A 16,513-nucleotide genomic window follows, 5' to 3' on the forward strand; every position below is an offset into this window, starting at 1 on the left:
CCACTGATTACTTCTGCTGTCTGAGGGATCTTGCAGACAACTCAGTCGTCCTTTTACTGAGGACTAAGTTAAGTGAGGATGGCATGGCAGTAGTATTGGTTGTGGCTGTGGCGACGGGAGCTGAGAGCTGCAGCAGACGGCAAATTAGATGTAGGATGTGTGTGTGTGTTGGAGGCGGCGGGGGTGTTCTCAAGCTGTGCGTTTGAATCTGGGTTCTCTGTCTGCCAGATAATTATCTGACACTCTCAGACAAACAGGGCCTTGGGCTTCAGAACGTCACCCCGCTCTTTGTCCACTCGCCCAGGGATTTCTATTGCCCTCCCTCGCCTCCAAGCCATTTTTCAAACTGCTTTACTAATGTTAGCTTTGTCGATAAGCGCCTTTGATGGAAAAGGCATCGGCGGAAATGATTCCCCCCACCCTTCCTGAGATAAAGGAGCTGTGGATGGGACCTGGCAGGAGAGGCGCTTGCATGCACACTAATAAGAGCACCCCTGCTCAGCCGCAACTGCTCCTGATTTCACATACCCACACAGGCACATACACAAGGCTTATGCTTCAAGGAGCATGTTCAGCACAAGCCAGAGATGATCCAAGTTATTTCCTGCCACTTGTATAGTACAAGATGCTAAACTGAGAGCAGCTTGCACACGCATACACACATCAGTGGCGTGGAAAATAATGTCTGCTGTTATCTACTGTGACACAACATCCGGATTTGGGTGGACATGCTGAGACTAAGGGAACGTCCCTGTACACCCGGAAATGTAGATATTCCCACTGACTCTCCCTCCTCTCTCTAATCTGAACGTCTGCTTAATTTGTTCTTTTCGCACTGTGACTTTGTGTCGCGTTCAGCTTCGTTAGAATCAATGTCACAGGAGAGGAGCTGAGGGCAAGGGAAAGTATAGCGAGAGAGAGAGAGGGTACAGGAAGGAGACGACGCAGTCCAACAAACAACAACGAGGAACATCTCTAACATTATCATCTCCAGAATAATGAGACGTGTGAGAAGAGCGAGAGAGAGAGAGAGAGAGAATCTTGTTTCCATTATGCAGACACTCTTCCTGCCTGTGGGTTACAGTAATGTACTCCTGGGCCTAAAAGTAGCTCATCAATGCCAACTTTAGGCCCGCAGCTCTGCTCAGAACCTTGATGGGCCAGGAGTGAACAGCAATTAGTTTGGAGCTCAGCTCAAGAGTACACCGAGCATGTTCACAACTGTACGGCAAAGCTTTCAGTTATTCTGTATCTAACACAGATAATATTTGACAGATCAGAGTGCATCAGGTTTGGTGTGCCTCCCACCACATCAAGCAGGAAAGATACGACAAAAATGTTCAAACAGTCCTGTCCAGATTGCATTAAGAGACAAAGCTCTACAGGCGTGGCGTCTTCCAGAGATGGTGCCCTCAATCAATAACAAAGAGTTCAGCAATCGAATTGAATGAATTTAGATACAAAAATCAACTTTTGTAAGTTGCTATGTGTTTATATTTATTCAGATTCATTGACATGAAGTTCAAAAGTCACATCCATCTGTTGATATTGTAATTTGTTTTTAAGGAAGGAATGAATCATAAAATGAGAGAAGAGAAGGCATATTGTTTGGAAAGAGCAAACAGGCCAAGGTTTTTGGGAACAATTATGTAAAAAGATATTCACATGACAAGCTTCCTGCTTTTTACCGTCATCTCCCCAACTTCCATGTAGTGTTAAAATAGTAGTTTTTGTAGCATCTATAACATTGTTCAGCTCTCAAAGAATGACTTAGTAAAAGAATTAAAACAACATATAACTTTAGATTGTTTTCTTTTCAGATCCATCCACACTTTCCTGCACGGTTATTTGTATGTTGTATGTTTGTATTTGTGAGCATACAAAAGAAAATTTCTCTGCATTTCGGTGGGATTTCCACAAGCTTTCGCAAAGTTGAGCTCCGGGATCAGCTGGATGAAGGGCTCTTCTCAAGGCTTTGCTCAAGCTGGTTTATTTCTGTGCAGCGGAGAGACTGTGTAACAATGGTTTCCAAATGATTGTCATGTTTGACAACTCAATTCTGAGGGTTTATTCTTGTATTTGAGCCTTTCATGAAGATTTTCAGCTCTCAATAGAGATAATAATTGTATAGAACTGCAGCACTGCTATCTAATAAATATTCAGCTCTCAGAGGAAGAAATACAGGACTTTGGAAACACAGTGTCACAGGACTGGTGGGCACTAAGGTGGAATGTGAGCAAGGGAAAAGGGTACGGTACTGTAGAAATACCATATTGATAGTCACACTGCTCTCCTGCTTGATCATTATTCTGAGGTAGTGGCAACAGATGACCTTTCCTGGTCAGGAGCTTAGTGTGGTTAAAATTCAATTGAGTGGAAGAGAGCAGGAAGAAGAAAAAAAATAACATGGTAACCTTTATTCTGCCATTGACGCTAACCTTGAACAATGGGCCCCAAAGGGGATGAGCGTCTTGTACTTTAATGTGCGCCAGAGAATCGACTGTAGAGTGTGTCTCTGTGTGTGTAAGTGTGTGTGTGTGCGTGTGGGTGTGTATGTGTGTGTGTGCATGCATGAGTCTGTGCAAAAGGAGCAAAAGGCAATTATTGTGTGTGTGTGTTCACGGCAGTAGCAGAGATAAGTAAGCAGACAGAGGGACAGAGAGTGTGAAAGAGATTCGATGGAATAGTTTTAAACTCAAAGGTTGTTTAAGTAAAGAGGTCGTTGGGACCTTTTCTTTTTGTCTGTCCCACATTTATGTCCACCAGCACAGCTCTTGCTACCTTCGAACTAGGGATGCAAATTTTAAGCAATTTCTTTAACTGATACTTGGCTGCCACAGTAGTTGATTATTGGTTAAATAAAATATTAAATAAGTTGGACGTTTCTCTATTGGAAAACTGTTTTAACCAGTGGCATGATCCATGTTTGATTCAAAATCAACTTTCTTACAAACTGGATCTGTACTTGTGAAGCCCCCGTCTGTCATTATTCAACACCTGACACAACAAAGTCCAACCTTAATTAAGACAAGAAGTTCACAAATTATCTGAATTTTAATTAAATACATTTTGTCTTACTGGTATTTTGCATTTCATTCAGTATTTGACGGATACTTTTGATTTGTGCCTCTCTCTGTCTGATTATCTGTTAATACATTTTTAATCGGCGATTAATGATTCATCATTAACATCCCTAATCCAAACAGAGCAAATCACCCCAGGTGCATTTTTTTTTCATCCTCAGCCATTTCATCAATAACCTTTACTCTTATTCTCACCATCCATCCCTCCCTCACCTCCGTCTCCTCTCCACCTTCACTCTTGAGGACTGAAACATGGCTAATTGAAATAAATGAACTGGGGAGCAGATCAGAGTTGATTACATCAGCTGTGTGGGGATTCTGATTGCATGCTTGTTGGGTGAATGTTGCAGAACTAGTTGGTAATGAAGAGCCTTGTTTGTCTATTGCACTCGGACCGGACATTGAAGACATCCGCATGCTCTTGAGGATGTTGTTCTTACCTGCCTGTTACAGTCTGGAGAGGGAAAAAAAACAATGATTTCTTGTTTGTTTTTATTCGCACATCAATTTTTGACAAATACATTTGTTTTTCATTCAGGCAACAGGTTACTGCTCATAAAATCCTCAGAATAACTGTACAGTATATAAAATTAGTACAACAAACACTATACACAGGAGGGGCAGCGCAGGATGAGACTGGAGGAGAGGAGTTCAATCACTGGAATGTTTAAACGCTGTAAAACAGTTGAGCAGCGGAAAAATTACACACACTGGATACACAGTCTACTGTTTGAGTCGGAGGAGGTAGACAGAGCGTGAAGAAATGTCATTTGCTGAGGGGAAAATCAACAGTTCAATAGAATTTACATACATATGTTGTTTCGGTAGTATTTCACAGCTCTATTTGTTAATTTAAGAGGCCTCTGTTTAAGCTGACACACAGAGGCAGACTGTGGTAATAATGTCATCTAAAACAAATCCCGCAGCTGCTCTTCAGACAGTGAATAATGGAATAGCATGGCACCATATTAGCATGCATGGTAATTTTACCGGGATGTGAGGAGAATTTATGAGTCACAGTTTTATCTTTTGTTTTTTTAAAGGTAATTTGAAAAGAATCATTAAAAACATCTGCAGTGCAGCAAGTTCTGAAAATGTCACCTGACGCTATCATTAACTACCTCATGATGTAATTTCTGGTTTTGGTAGACATCGACACTGGATTTACTTTACACAGTCAGGGGAACAGTACAGAATGGCAGTGGAGAGATATTTGGCTGCACTGATTCTCATTCTGCAATAGGGAGAAAAAAAAAACTTGGCTTGCTTGTAGTTCTTTAAACCGATCACAAGACAATACCCCTAGAAAGTAGTGTCAAGGGAAACTTGTTTTGCATGTGGGGAGGTGAGTCCTATCATTAAATTGGTTAAATCCCCACAAAAGAAAAGGTAACGTCAGTTAGCGACCAGGTTAGTGATAGAATAACACTGTCAGCCTGTCAAAGGTTGTTGTTTTTGACGGGGATCTGAAAACAGTAACATGCAGACTAACCTCCACTAGCTACCAACAGTCTACACATTAGTGGAACAGCACAATGTAAATTCGATTTAAGAGTGGATTTTCCCTTTTTACGCCATCAACCACATTGCTCTGAGCTGTCCCTCCCCTCCTTTCACTGGCCCTGTGAAATTGGCACAATCAGCCAGAAGATGTGCAAAAAAACACAGTAGACTTGTCCCCAGCCTTTGAGGCTGTTGTGCCGCTGAAAGAGCAATAACCCTCTCCATCTCTAGCCACATAATCCTGCCCACAGAGACACACAAACACAGTGACACAAACATAACAGAATCATCTTTAGCACCACTGAAGAGCATATCATGTCACATGAACAGCAACATTTCAACATATGAACAAAACTGAGAAACCTCTGAGTCGGGCAGAAATGTGAAAACAGGTTATGTCAGCAATTATAAAAAAAACTTTCAAGAGATGTGTGAAATGTCTCTTGGTGTAAAGGACTGCAGTTAAGACTAGAGAACAGACTAGAACATTTTAAACGACATGCTCTTAATTGTTGCCCCAAAATATCCCCAACATGGTTGCTGAGGTATGTCATAGCAAGAATATACTGCATGAGACAGGATACTGGTCTGACATATACAGTGATGTAGTCCTTGGAAACATGGAGGGCTCAAAAAGCTTATCATCAAACCCGTGGAGAGAAGCAGTCCAATAAAGGAAACAACCTTATCCGTTCAAGTCAGTGTCGAGTTCAATAACTAGCTACGCCTACTGAATACTAATCAAGGTAATTCACCGAGAAAACTGCAGTTGAAGGGTAAAAAGGACAATTTATCATTCCTGCACACAGGAAATTAATTACTGTACTTGTGCGGAATTAATGTGCTAAGCTAGTTCACAACTGCTATGCAATTGTCATTATAGTGAAATTTGAGCATGCAAATGAGTATGACTGCACCTCTGAATTATTCAGTCGCAGTCTATAAAAAAACATTAGGTAGCAACTAGTTCATCCACAGTCTTAAGAGTCCCACTTAACGGAGCCGTACCACAGAATGACAGACCGTCTCCTTTCTGTGATCAGACAGATCTGTCTGGTTTGTGAGTGGTCATCGTCCTCATTGTTCGTGAGGATACAGCCGCTCAAACAGTGAGAGAAAAAGAACACAAAAACACTTAAAATTAAATATATCTAATTGGAATATTTCCCTTTGGTAAATGTGCTTTGTTCCCACTGTTGCATATCCTCTTTCTCGCATTTCTTCTCATTGTTGTAAAGCCATAGAACATGGCCGATGAAGAGTCTTAAATAATGTACCACAAACCCACCACATACAGGAACAGAATATAATAAATATTGCTTGGGGCAGTGGTAAAAGTACAGTTTCTTTTACTGTGTGTCATTTTTTCTTTTTTTCTTTGTTGTTGGCAAGATGTTAACCGTTGAAGCATACTCGTCCCACTTGGAATCCAAACTTCTGGTTGCTCTTGCCAAAGTCTGCTGGAGCCACGTCTATAATAGGGAGCAGCTCTGCCGAGGGGGAGTCAATCTCTAGAACAGTCCTTTCCTGACCTTTGCGTAACTGAAAGAGAAAAATGAAAGCCATTATTACAATTTGCCGTGCTTAATTCCACTAACTAGGTCTCCCCACTCACTCTGGCCTAAATCCATGTTCTAGTCAGCGATCTGATGGCTATTATTAAATCAAGCACACAGTGACACAACGGATAGACACATTAGTTTCGTTACAGCTAATTCTTATCTGTCCAGCTAGTCCTTTTTCCCTGGCCTGTCTCTGCACTGACCTGGCACCCATCATGCACTGCACTGATGAAGGGGCTTTTGGCTTGTGTCAGCTCCTCGTCATTGCTGCCCCTGAAGCGGAGGGCATGCTGGTAGGAGCGGGAGGTGCTGTCAAACCAGCCTGCTGAGTTCTGGCAGGTGTAGGTGAAGCTCTGCTTGGCCGTGGCACTCAGTAGTTTGAGGAAGGTCAGTTGAACTACATGTACAGGGTTCCCATCCCTGTCATCGTAGGAGAACTGGATGACACAGACACAGGCATTAAGGTTACAATTCTAAATGAGAATTTATTATTATACTCATGATTTATTTTGACTTGTAAACTCTGATGTAAGGCATATGAACTGTACAATTTGCTCCTCATTTTCACACAAACGTACAGTTTCCTATCGTTCAAAGCAGATGTTGTGTAAGTTCGGCATGACTATTAAGATAACTTGTAAGCATAGAGGAAGTGGGTCATACTCATCTGACTCAGTTTGTACTTTACCTAGGGACAGCAAACCAAATGTCCAGTACAGATAACCATCAACACCATGTTATGTAAGACAGCAAGAATCTCCTCCGTGACAACTGTGACTTAGGCTCATTTTGCATTTGTCTGATTCGAGAATCAGAGTAAATGTTTATTGAAAGTCAAGAGGCTGTGGAACTGGATTCTTTCTAACCTGTTGTTGTTTTAAAAACTGGAACAACATTTGTGTACTACACAGGCAGAGGAATATAGTATTTACTATAGCCACAGGTTTAAAGCAGCATTACCTTTGAATGACACAAAATCTCACTGAATGACAAAAAATAGAAAATAGAAAAATAAACAGGTTTTCTCTCAGAGAGATGAAGCCAGAGAAAAACACGTCTGAGCCTATAATCTGTCTGACAAACATGAAATTACAAATCTCTGATTTGTTCTGATGAAGGGCTTTACGTAAGCAAGGGTGAAAAAGTTACAGCAACTTCTCTTCAGGATCAGAACAGCCAGTGAAAGTAAAGTGGAAAGTCAGGAAATTAACAGAAAGATAGGAAAAAACAGCAGAGTATAGGACTCTGCATGAGAAAGTCTGTGAATTGCAATTGTGCTGGCAGCGCTGTGATTATCTGAGAGGGTTATGAGACCTCTGATCAGGTGCACATGAAAGGCCAGCGCTCTGAGCGTGCTGCCCTGAATGCTAGTCGATGAGACGGCGCTGCCAGTGGCTTTGTGTGACTCATCCTGACTGCTGCAATCAACTGCTGGCAGTACCAAATCAGCTCATCTCTCATCGCTAATAAATGACTACCAAATTATATGATGGGTAGAGTTACAAATAAACAAAAAGAATTCACATGCCCTCATGCACACATGGATGATCACACACACACACGCATGTCTTCACATTCATGTGGACATACTTGTACAAATGCTCACACCTCAGTCGTGTTCAGGAATATCATTCATACACTCTCAGTTAGGATGAGTAAATTAGCTGAAAAAGTCTGACATTTGGAGCCAGCTGAGATAAATGGTAGGAGGTGAGGTTTGATTTTTTTTTTTTCATGTACCTGCTTGCCTTTCCTGTATTGGCTGTACCAGCTTCCTGGCTTCTCTTTGTTCCACGCTGCTAATTTCACCTAGACACACAGAGGGAGAGAGGGAGGGTGCTGAGTTAAATTTTAGGCTCAAGGGATATAGGGAGTGATTTGTGCTCTGATGTAATATGACGAGGTCGGCTTTGTAAAGGCTGACAGCGAGAGATTGGAGACTTACCATCTCAATCCTCTTGTCAGGGTAGAGACATGTCTCTCCATCAGCTGTGAAGTTACAGTACACCTTAATAGAGTCTCTGTGACAACCCTGGTTAGGATCAATCCAGTAGTCTCCTACGAAGTGCACAGAGGAAGGACATCAATCAAGCACCCGATGTTGATAGAATAAACACATCCAGGGTAACAACACTATAAAATGCAGTTAGCACAATAATAAACAGCATGTTAAGTTAAAAGGGTGTGTGTCGGAGAATGTGTGCATTTTTTCAAAAAGTGACCAGTTTTTCCTGGACTAGTTTTTCCTGGAAGGTGGTGAATCAGCAACAATGTCTTTGCTAACCATCTCTGTAGTCTGGTTGGACCATCATGAGCTCTTTGCAGGTCCGGGCAGGGCTCTCAAAGGTTCCCAGGGGCCTCCTCATCATCTCCACTTCTGTTTTCATGGAAGATAGGGTAGCAAAGACTTCCTCCATCCCTTCAGGGTCCTCCAGAGGCTGATCTCCCTGGAGGAGCTCCTCCATATCCAGATCCTCCTCTCTGGAAGCTCCTCCCCCCCGATCGGAGTGCCTTCGTCTCTTCTGCCTGCCCTCCCTGATAGGCAGGGGCTCAATCATTGTCGCAGGCAGTCCCTGGAGTTAACACAAAGAGGTAAGCGATAGGTGAAGGAAGAAGGAAGAGAGGGCTGGCACTGAGAAGGCCATGATGTGGATCATTGGCAGTACTCACTGGGGGTCCTGGAGGGCCAGCAGGGCCTGTATCTCCTCTGGGACCAACGACACCCTGAAGAATAGAAGAGGACAAAAAGTTTGTGTCAATCATGTCTCACCTGGAGCTTCACTCGCACCACTTGGCTAAATCCCAGCTTTATCCAAGCAGATACACTATGGCTGCCGCTTTATAGGATTATCCAGCTGTGTGCATCAGCACTCTGTGGTCAAAGCCTTGGCTCTCAAGACACACTATAGTGGTTTTCATAACATCACACACACCAGAACCAAATCCTATTAAAAGGGCCCAATGGAAAAATCACACACAAGACAAGCATGGCTGTACAGCAGGCTTTTAGTTCCAAAGACATGCAGTAAACACAGTGGAGCATTATGATTATGAAGCATGGTACATTTAAGCCAACAAACACTTTTTCTCTTTTTCTCTCTTCCCCGGCATATGTTCCCAGCAGCTGCTAACCAAGCCGAGGTGTGAGTGTACGAATGGCAATGAATAAATAAGAAAGATTGTTGGGACTCACCATTTCTCCCTTCGATCCTTTCTCACCGGCTGAACCCTTAAAGTGGAGAGGAGGGTTTATTAAGCAGTGAAAGCTTTCAAAGCTTAGAACGGCAAAATACATATTCGGCTATTCATTTTAAAATCAGGCACCTGCTTAACGACATGGCAGGTTATGGTGAAAATGATTACTTTCACTACTGAGTGACAATGAGTCATTACAGGACTGTATGCTGTATCGGTCTTTAAACGTTAACTTAGTCTTAAGATCATTTCTGACAGTGTTCTTGAAGTGTTGCTTAAGCAGGTTCTGAGAATCCCATTTCTAACTAACACACCTCAAATTAACCTAAATTGACAGCACCTGCCTTGCAATCTCTCCTTCTATAATGCCAACACAAATGAGGGATTAGTCAGGAATAGCAATGGACCAAAAGAGAATCTCAAACTTTTTGGAAGACGAGGTCTCAGTGAGTTGCAATACCTTTACGTAACCAGCAGGAAAGTCACTTACACTAGGTCTAGGCTTTGCTTAGAGGTAAGATTCCATAAATAAATACTTTTATGTGTTTTTTGCCTAAGTCATACTTAATATCTAATGTTTTATAAATGAGGCCCCTGGTTCTTAGCTCTTTAAAGATGTAATCATCAGCTAAATCCCTGAGATGACTTATAGAAGCTTATAATGTGATGATTAATCTGCCAATTTGCACCAGAATTAAAGAAGAATGACTGTTCTTGGTGATATACAGTATGTGTTTTTCACCTGTTTGTTTTACACCAGCAAAGTCTTTGCAAAAGGAAGGCTTAAGATTGAAAGATGCATTTTTGATGCATACCAATAGTGTCCGCATTAATAAGATGCAGCAAACCAGAAGGTATAACGTTCATTCCTTTCCAGACATATGTCACCCAAAAGACACTTAAACAAAAAAACATAAGCAGGTTTCAGCCATTCACTGTAAGGAGATGGTGGTTTTTATTGCTTATCCACAGCAGGAATAATGTAAACTCTTCATAAATATCTTCCTGTTTAGGGCATCAGTCAGTGATGGAGCCATATGGCGTATAGGGTTTATCACTGCCTTACTTACATAAAAACCAAAAACAACACTGACATCACATCTGTTGATGATAACTGTGTATATATATATATATATATATATATATATATATATATATATATATATATATATATATATACATAGTATGACTGTTCACTGAAAAAGTAGAGATGAAAACCATCCTGTCTATAAGTATCTGTATGTTGTGAATGAGAAAACATCGAGCAAAATCAAAGGACTTATCACGTAAACATTATTGTTCCTGCATTTATGATAGAAAAGCATTCATATTGTTCTAACAGCTGTGTCACTTACTGAGAGTCCAGGTGGTCCTGGCGGGCCAGTGGGACCAGATGTGCCACCCACACCCTGGATATAAGAAAAAGCATATCTTGTTAGTGATCTGATCTTCCTTTGTGTCTTAGATGCATCATGTTGCAAAGACATGTACCTCATCTCCTTTAGGACCTTGTGTACCCTGGTTCCCTGGCAGACCTCTGTCTCCCTTCTCACCAGGCTCTCCTGGGGGGCCAATTAGACCGATCAGCCCACCATGACCCTGCAGACAGAGACATGGTTCATCACAATTGTTTCCCAAAACTTGTAGAGAATGTTTTCACTCTCAAGGTCTAAACACTCACTTTATCTCCCTTGTTTCCAGGGTCTCCTTTTAACCCTGGAAGTCCTGGTGGGCCCTGTAAACAATGTCAGAAGTACTAGTTAGCCAATGATGTAGACTGTGTGATGATATGGTTTGATTGTGTTGGACATCCTGACTTATAATTATTAATGTCTCATATCCCTCCTCTCATTTAACACAAAATATATAAGGATCTTACAAGTGGTCCTGGTGGTCCCGTTTGTCCTGGTGGCCCATTTAACCCATGCTCACCCTAGAAAATAAACACATGAATCAAAGATCAGCTCACTATATGTTGAAACAATACAATACAATACAAAACAAACAAGACCTGAAAAGTCCTGATGAGTTTTAGTGTGTTCCCTTAATATGTTCTTCAGATTCAGACAGTGTACTGACCGAGGGACCTGGGATGCCCCGAAGACCTTCTGGACCGGGCCTTCCTGGATGCCCTTGGGGTCCCACTGGGCCCGTCTTCCCCACTGGACCCTGGGTTCCTGTTGCCCCCTACACAGCAGACAAAAAGACATGGACGGCAAGACATCAAGTAAAAATTAAATACGAATAGCTTTGATGGAAGGCACCATGCACAACCGCAGAGCTCATTGCAAGTCATTAGCCATACCTTGGCTCCCTTCGTGCCTTGCTTCCCTTCTTTTCCTGCAGCACCTATGTGACCCTGGGGTTGAGAAAGACAATGTTACTGAGTTATTGGTAGGAGTGTTTCACTGTAAACAAACACACATATAGTTACACAAAACATATGTTGTACAACATTCTATCTTTTCATTGCTATAGCAAATACACTGACGGCACGCAACTAAACCTTAATATAGATACGCCTTAAAGTCAGAAATCATATTGTTCAGTTCTCCAAACACTGGTCTTATTCATAGTAACCTTAACCCCATGTGTGCTAATGTAAAGTTCGCTGCCAGTTCCAAAGGTGACCATGCTTTTGCCATCAGGCCCCCCGAACTTCAGAACCACCTGCCAGAGGACCTTTCATTGCTCTCATTCTTTATAACCGTATTTATTTGCTCTTATGTGATGTTGTCTTTTTTATTGCTTTTATTCTTTTTATTTGTTTTAATTTATATTGTCATTTTGAAACATTTGTCTTCTTATTTTAACTTTATTTGAACATTTTTTGCTTCTGTTTGACATGGCTGTTTGGCTCTTTTGTTACTTCTGTTTGGCTCTCTGTTATAAAGGTGCTATTAAAATAAAGTTATAATGCTGAGCTCACCCTTCGTCCGGGAGGTCCTGTTGGACCTGGCTCTCCAGAGGCTCCTGGAGGTCCCTGTGGAGAGCAGAAAAAGGACTAAGGTTAAAAACAGAAACACATTCCCAGTCATAAAGTCACTGAGAAGAAAGCCCAGTCATAAGAATAAAGAAGCAAAACCTCAATACATCACAGAGATAAAGACTTTAGCCCAGCAAACAACAGTTACACTACTAGTGTTGTCAATATGTGCACCATGTGAAAAAAAATCCACTTACTGCTTTGCCAGGTTCTCCATTGTCTCCTTTAGGCCCTGATCCACCATCTACTCCCTAAAAGAAAAAATAAATCATGTTTGACCAAGCAATAAACTAATGATAAAATAATGATGAGACAATAATAATACTCACATTGACACCAGCTTCTCCAGGGGGTCCTGAATCTCCAGGGAATCCAATAGGGCCCTATGGGCAAAAACAATCATTCAAAAAAACATCAAATACATTGCATGACATTTACAGACTGACTGACTTGACAACTAGAGCAAGAAAAAGTCACTGATCAAGACTCACAAGGTTGCCTTTGGGTCCGTCCTCCCCTGGTGTTCCTCTTGGTCCTGGAGGTCCAGATGCACCGGGAGGGCCAGAGTCACCCTTCTCCCCCACATCGCCTTTAGTACCCTGGGACACCAGCATATGAAATGTCAATCAATGAAAGGTGAAGAGAGACAGTGAAGAGAGGATGAAGCTGAGCGGGACAGGAAGGAGAGATGACTCACAGCAATGCCAGGCTCTCCAGCTGACCCAGGGTTTCCAGCTTCGCCATCCTCGCCCTGGTAGAAAAGGAACATTCAGTAAGTGTAAGTACATATTTGGAAAAAGAGAGATTTTAAATTAGCAGTTGAGAACAAACACTCATTAAGAAACTGTTTAGTGGAGGTAATGCATTGAGTGAGAAGTAGGGTCATTCTTCATAAGCTTATATGCAATTGTACTTCTTTTTGAAACCAGTGGAGTCTCCGTTGGAAAGACGTTTAAGGTACTTCTGCATCAGCCTCACCTTTCAGATCTAGAAGTTCCAGCACACACACCACACACACCATGGCACACAAGCCCACACACACAAACCAACACCTCTTCACTGTAGGCACAGACATAAGCTGTGCAGTCGCTAAAGGGAAATGCTGACCTTCTCTCCAACAAGTCCAGGCTGACCAACTCCACCAGGCATTCCAGGTGGGCCCTGTGGCAGGAGCAGAGAGAAAAGCTTGACCCAAAATATCATAAAACGAGGGCAAGTTTGAAATATTCATTTGATTTTTGAGAATGAAGTTCTTGGTGCAGTGTTTTTTTTTGTTTTGTTTGTCAGCAGTTCTGCTCACAGAAAGCTGAATCTGGAACAGAATTATCACAACACAAGGAAAAATATTGAATGTCAGGATTGCTATGTGGATAGAGTCTGAGTCACACAGTAGGGCGGATTCCATTTTCCTTCCCTCAATCAGTTTGTTTGTTTGTGCACGTGCATGTGTGTTAGTGTGCACACATGCATGTCAGTGTACTGGGCTTTGTGTCTTGAAACAAGCCTGGTAAAAGCATGTTTTCGGTAGAGTGCACAAACATGAGAACTGAGTACAGCCACGCACTACTACTGAGCTCCTGCTGTCAACTGCTTTCTCACATGCCATCCCACCCCATTTCTCTCTTTTCCACTATTCCTGTATCTGTCCATTTATGAATCCCACCATCTCTGCACTGCTGTGTTTCCATGCTTCCTGTGATGAAGTACTAGCGTGGCTCACACAGATTTCTGCAGCTCACTGCTAAATAATTGACCGGTGTGAGAGGCTGTAGAGAGACGGCCATTACGAGAGGTAAATATAACTGCCTCTTAGGGATGATAGTCTAATACTTCTTAATGATTCATAGAGCAGTAAATATAACTCTCTCCCAGGGATTATATTCTAATACTGTTTAATAATTCAAATTTCAAAAGCAGTGGAGGGTCTGTGGCAGGAAGTGTTCAAATGAAGACACTGTATGAACGGACAGGAGGCTGTACAATAGAAAGTATCTGAGGTGTGTGAGGATGAGCTATTGTTCAGTTTGAAATGTAGGCAATGCTGTGTATTGAACAGGAGTCTTATTGATTCCAAAGTGGATATACGTTCATGGTTTTGTTTATACCAGAGGCATGCAGCTGCCATCAATTGAAAATGTCAGACTCAAATATCTGAACAGGATGCAATTTCAACATTTGTAAAAACTTTTAAAATACAAGAATTAAATCAAGAAAAATAATTATAAAGCCTCAATGATACATTTCCATTAATGATTTTAATAATGCAAAGAAATCAGGCTTTAATCTGACAGAAATAAATAAATAATCTTTTGTTCATTGTGTAAGGACCAATTATAATATTTGTTATAATGTAATGTAATTATGCTTATTATCTAAAACAGATTTATAGAAATTAATAAATCCAGCACTCTACCTCTCCCCCAATGGGCCCCTGAGGGCCTCGTGGTCCATGCTGTCCTGGAGGCCCCTGTGGAGAGAGAAATAAAATGTTTTTATTCGAATCTGAGTGCAGAGAATAAGGATATACTGCATCAATAAAAACACACACAGAGAAATAAAAAATGAATGTGAGCTCTGGGTTGGCTAGTGCATCCTAAATTAAGAGAGAGAGTGGGCCCATGGTGGATTGCTTATGCAATGGCCCCAGTATCTATGATCATTATCGTGGTGACATGATGAAGACATCCAGACAGGTCATTACCCTCAATATGACAAGGGCTCTGATTCCCCCCACACCCACCTCTCTTATTCTCTCTTATTCTCTCTTATTAATAAGAAACCTCAAGCCTGTGATGTGCGAGAACCATATTCTCTCAGCCACAGTGACGGCATGTGATTTGACTTTTCTGTGCAGCTCAAGAGAGTGCCAAGCAATTAATCCTAACTGTGCTCGGCTTCAGTTTCAGTTGAGTAGATGTTGAGCTGCGCTCTGAATCACTCTGAAGTCTGGGAGGGAGCCTTGTGTTGTAAAGACACTGAGACAGAAAGACAGACAATCTGCCCAGAGAGCGACTGTGTGGGACCAGAGGAAACACATATCCTTCTGGCGGAGAGATACTTGAGCATTAGAGGGGAGAATTCTGTGATCCGCAACACTCACACATGAATGAAACTTCCCCACTGAGTCTTCAGCATCTCTCTTCTCCTCTCTTTCTCTCTCTCTTTTGTTTTGGTTCCATACTGATGCATTCCCTCCCTAATCTGGCGGTGGAGAAGAGAGGCTACAGAGAATCTTGTTGAGCGTGTGTTCATGGTTGACAGCGTTGTGAGATGACTGTCACAAAGGAGGATGCTCATTAGACAGCCAAGGCTGAGGCTAATCTGATTAGCAGCTGTCACACCGTCTTCCTGCTCACAATCGGTGCCCCGCCTCTTCCCTCCACTCCATTGCTCCACTGCCTCCTTTCTGTCACTCTTTCTTTTTTTTATTTTCTTATCCCTTTTCTTCCTTTTACTTACAGGACCACCTATTCATTCTCTGGGCTCGTCTTTCTTGCACATAAAGTCACGGTCTCTTTTGTAATTGGCACTCACCCCTTGAAAAGTATTCACACATTAAAAAGATGTCTTCAGATTGTTCTAGGTTGAAAGGTTTAAAGGCTTTCTTTCTCTTCACCGAGGGATATCGTTTTGTAAGATCCCGGACAGACACAGTCGGTTTAACCCAATGTTGTATTTTTTCATCGCCAGCATAATGACACAGTATATGTTGTATCTCACACTGGCTACGTCCACTACTAGACTTTGTATGTAATAGCTCACCAATCACATGCACGTGTGCAGTGTAGCAGGAATGAGTCCTAAAGCCTGGAAATCAGTTAGCAGTTTTGAACTTCTGGTTCCCTCGTCTCAAAGTCAAGAGTTTTTTTAATGGGTTTTCAGTAAGATGCCTGAAAAAAGGTTTGTACTTAATACTGTGACTAAATGAGAGAGATTCATCTACTCACTGGTCCGTCTTTACAGGACTAACTTCATTCAAACTCTAAATTTCCAACTAGTAGATTGATCAATTTGTAGTAAGTGTGTATGGTTTCTTTTTAGTATTAAGATGCTTGGTGGTGGTGATGTTAAAGCAATGCGACTGTGGTATAGTTTGTTTATAGCCTAACATTAGCTTTTTACTTCTGGCAACTTTGAAAATCATAAGTGTTGCTCATGCCATAGTATTATGCTTGAGTAGTTTG

General features: G+C 41.8%; 1 protein-coding gene across 3 annotated transcripts in view; it reads right to left on the bottom strand.

The window, feature by feature from the left end:
- Positions 1-3,558: 3,558 nt before the first annotated feature.
- The window catches only part of col5a3a (collagen, type V, alpha 3a), a 53,280-nt gene continuing 40,325 nt past the window's right edge, over positions 3,559-16,513 (bottom strand). For all 3 annotated transcript variants that reach the window (XM_084371728.1, XM_084371727.1, XM_084371726.1), the window contains 20 exons: positions 14,743-14,796; positions 13,437-13,490; positions 13,027-13,080; positions 12,821-12,928; positions 12,659-12,712; positions 12,527-12,580; positions 12,273-12,326; positions 11,649-11,702; positions 11,423-11,530; positions 11,223-11,276; positions 11,025-11,078; positions 10,835-10,942; positions 10,699-10,752; positions 9,342-9,377; positions 8,819-8,872; positions 8,433-8,721; positions 8,094-8,206; positions 7,889-7,957; positions 6,352-6,585; positions 3,559-6,128 (listed from right to left, as the gene is read on the bottom strand). In XM_084371728.1, coding sequence (XP_084227854.1) covers positions 5,982-6,128; positions 6,352-6,585; positions 7,889-7,957; positions 8,094-8,206; positions 8,433-8,721; positions 8,819-8,872; positions 9,342-9,377; positions 10,699-10,752; positions 10,835-10,942; positions 11,025-11,078; positions 11,223-11,276; positions 11,423-11,530; positions 11,649-11,702; positions 12,273-12,326; positions 12,527-12,580; positions 12,659-12,712; positions 12,821-12,928; positions 13,027-13,080; positions 13,437-13,490; positions 14,743-14,796 — 1,806 coding nt within the window. In that variant the 3' untranslated portion in view covers positions 3,559-5,981. The remainder of the gene's footprint in view (positions 6,129-6,351; positions 6,586-7,888; positions 7,958-8,093; positions 8,207-8,432; positions 8,722-8,818; positions 8,873-9,341; positions 9,378-10,698; positions 10,753-10,834; positions 10,943-11,024; positions 11,079-11,222; positions 11,277-11,422; positions 11,531-11,648; positions 11,703-12,272; positions 12,327-12,526; positions 12,581-12,658; positions 12,713-12,820; positions 12,929-13,026; positions 13,081-13,436; positions 13,491-14,742; positions 14,797-16,513) is intronic.

The sequence above is a fragment of the Pagrus pagrus genome (assembly GCF_965226575.1).
Source record: "Pagrus pagrus genome assembly, chromosome: 13".
NCBI lineage: Eukaryota > Metazoa > Chordata > Actinopteri > Spariformes > Sparidae > Pagrus > Pagrus pagrus.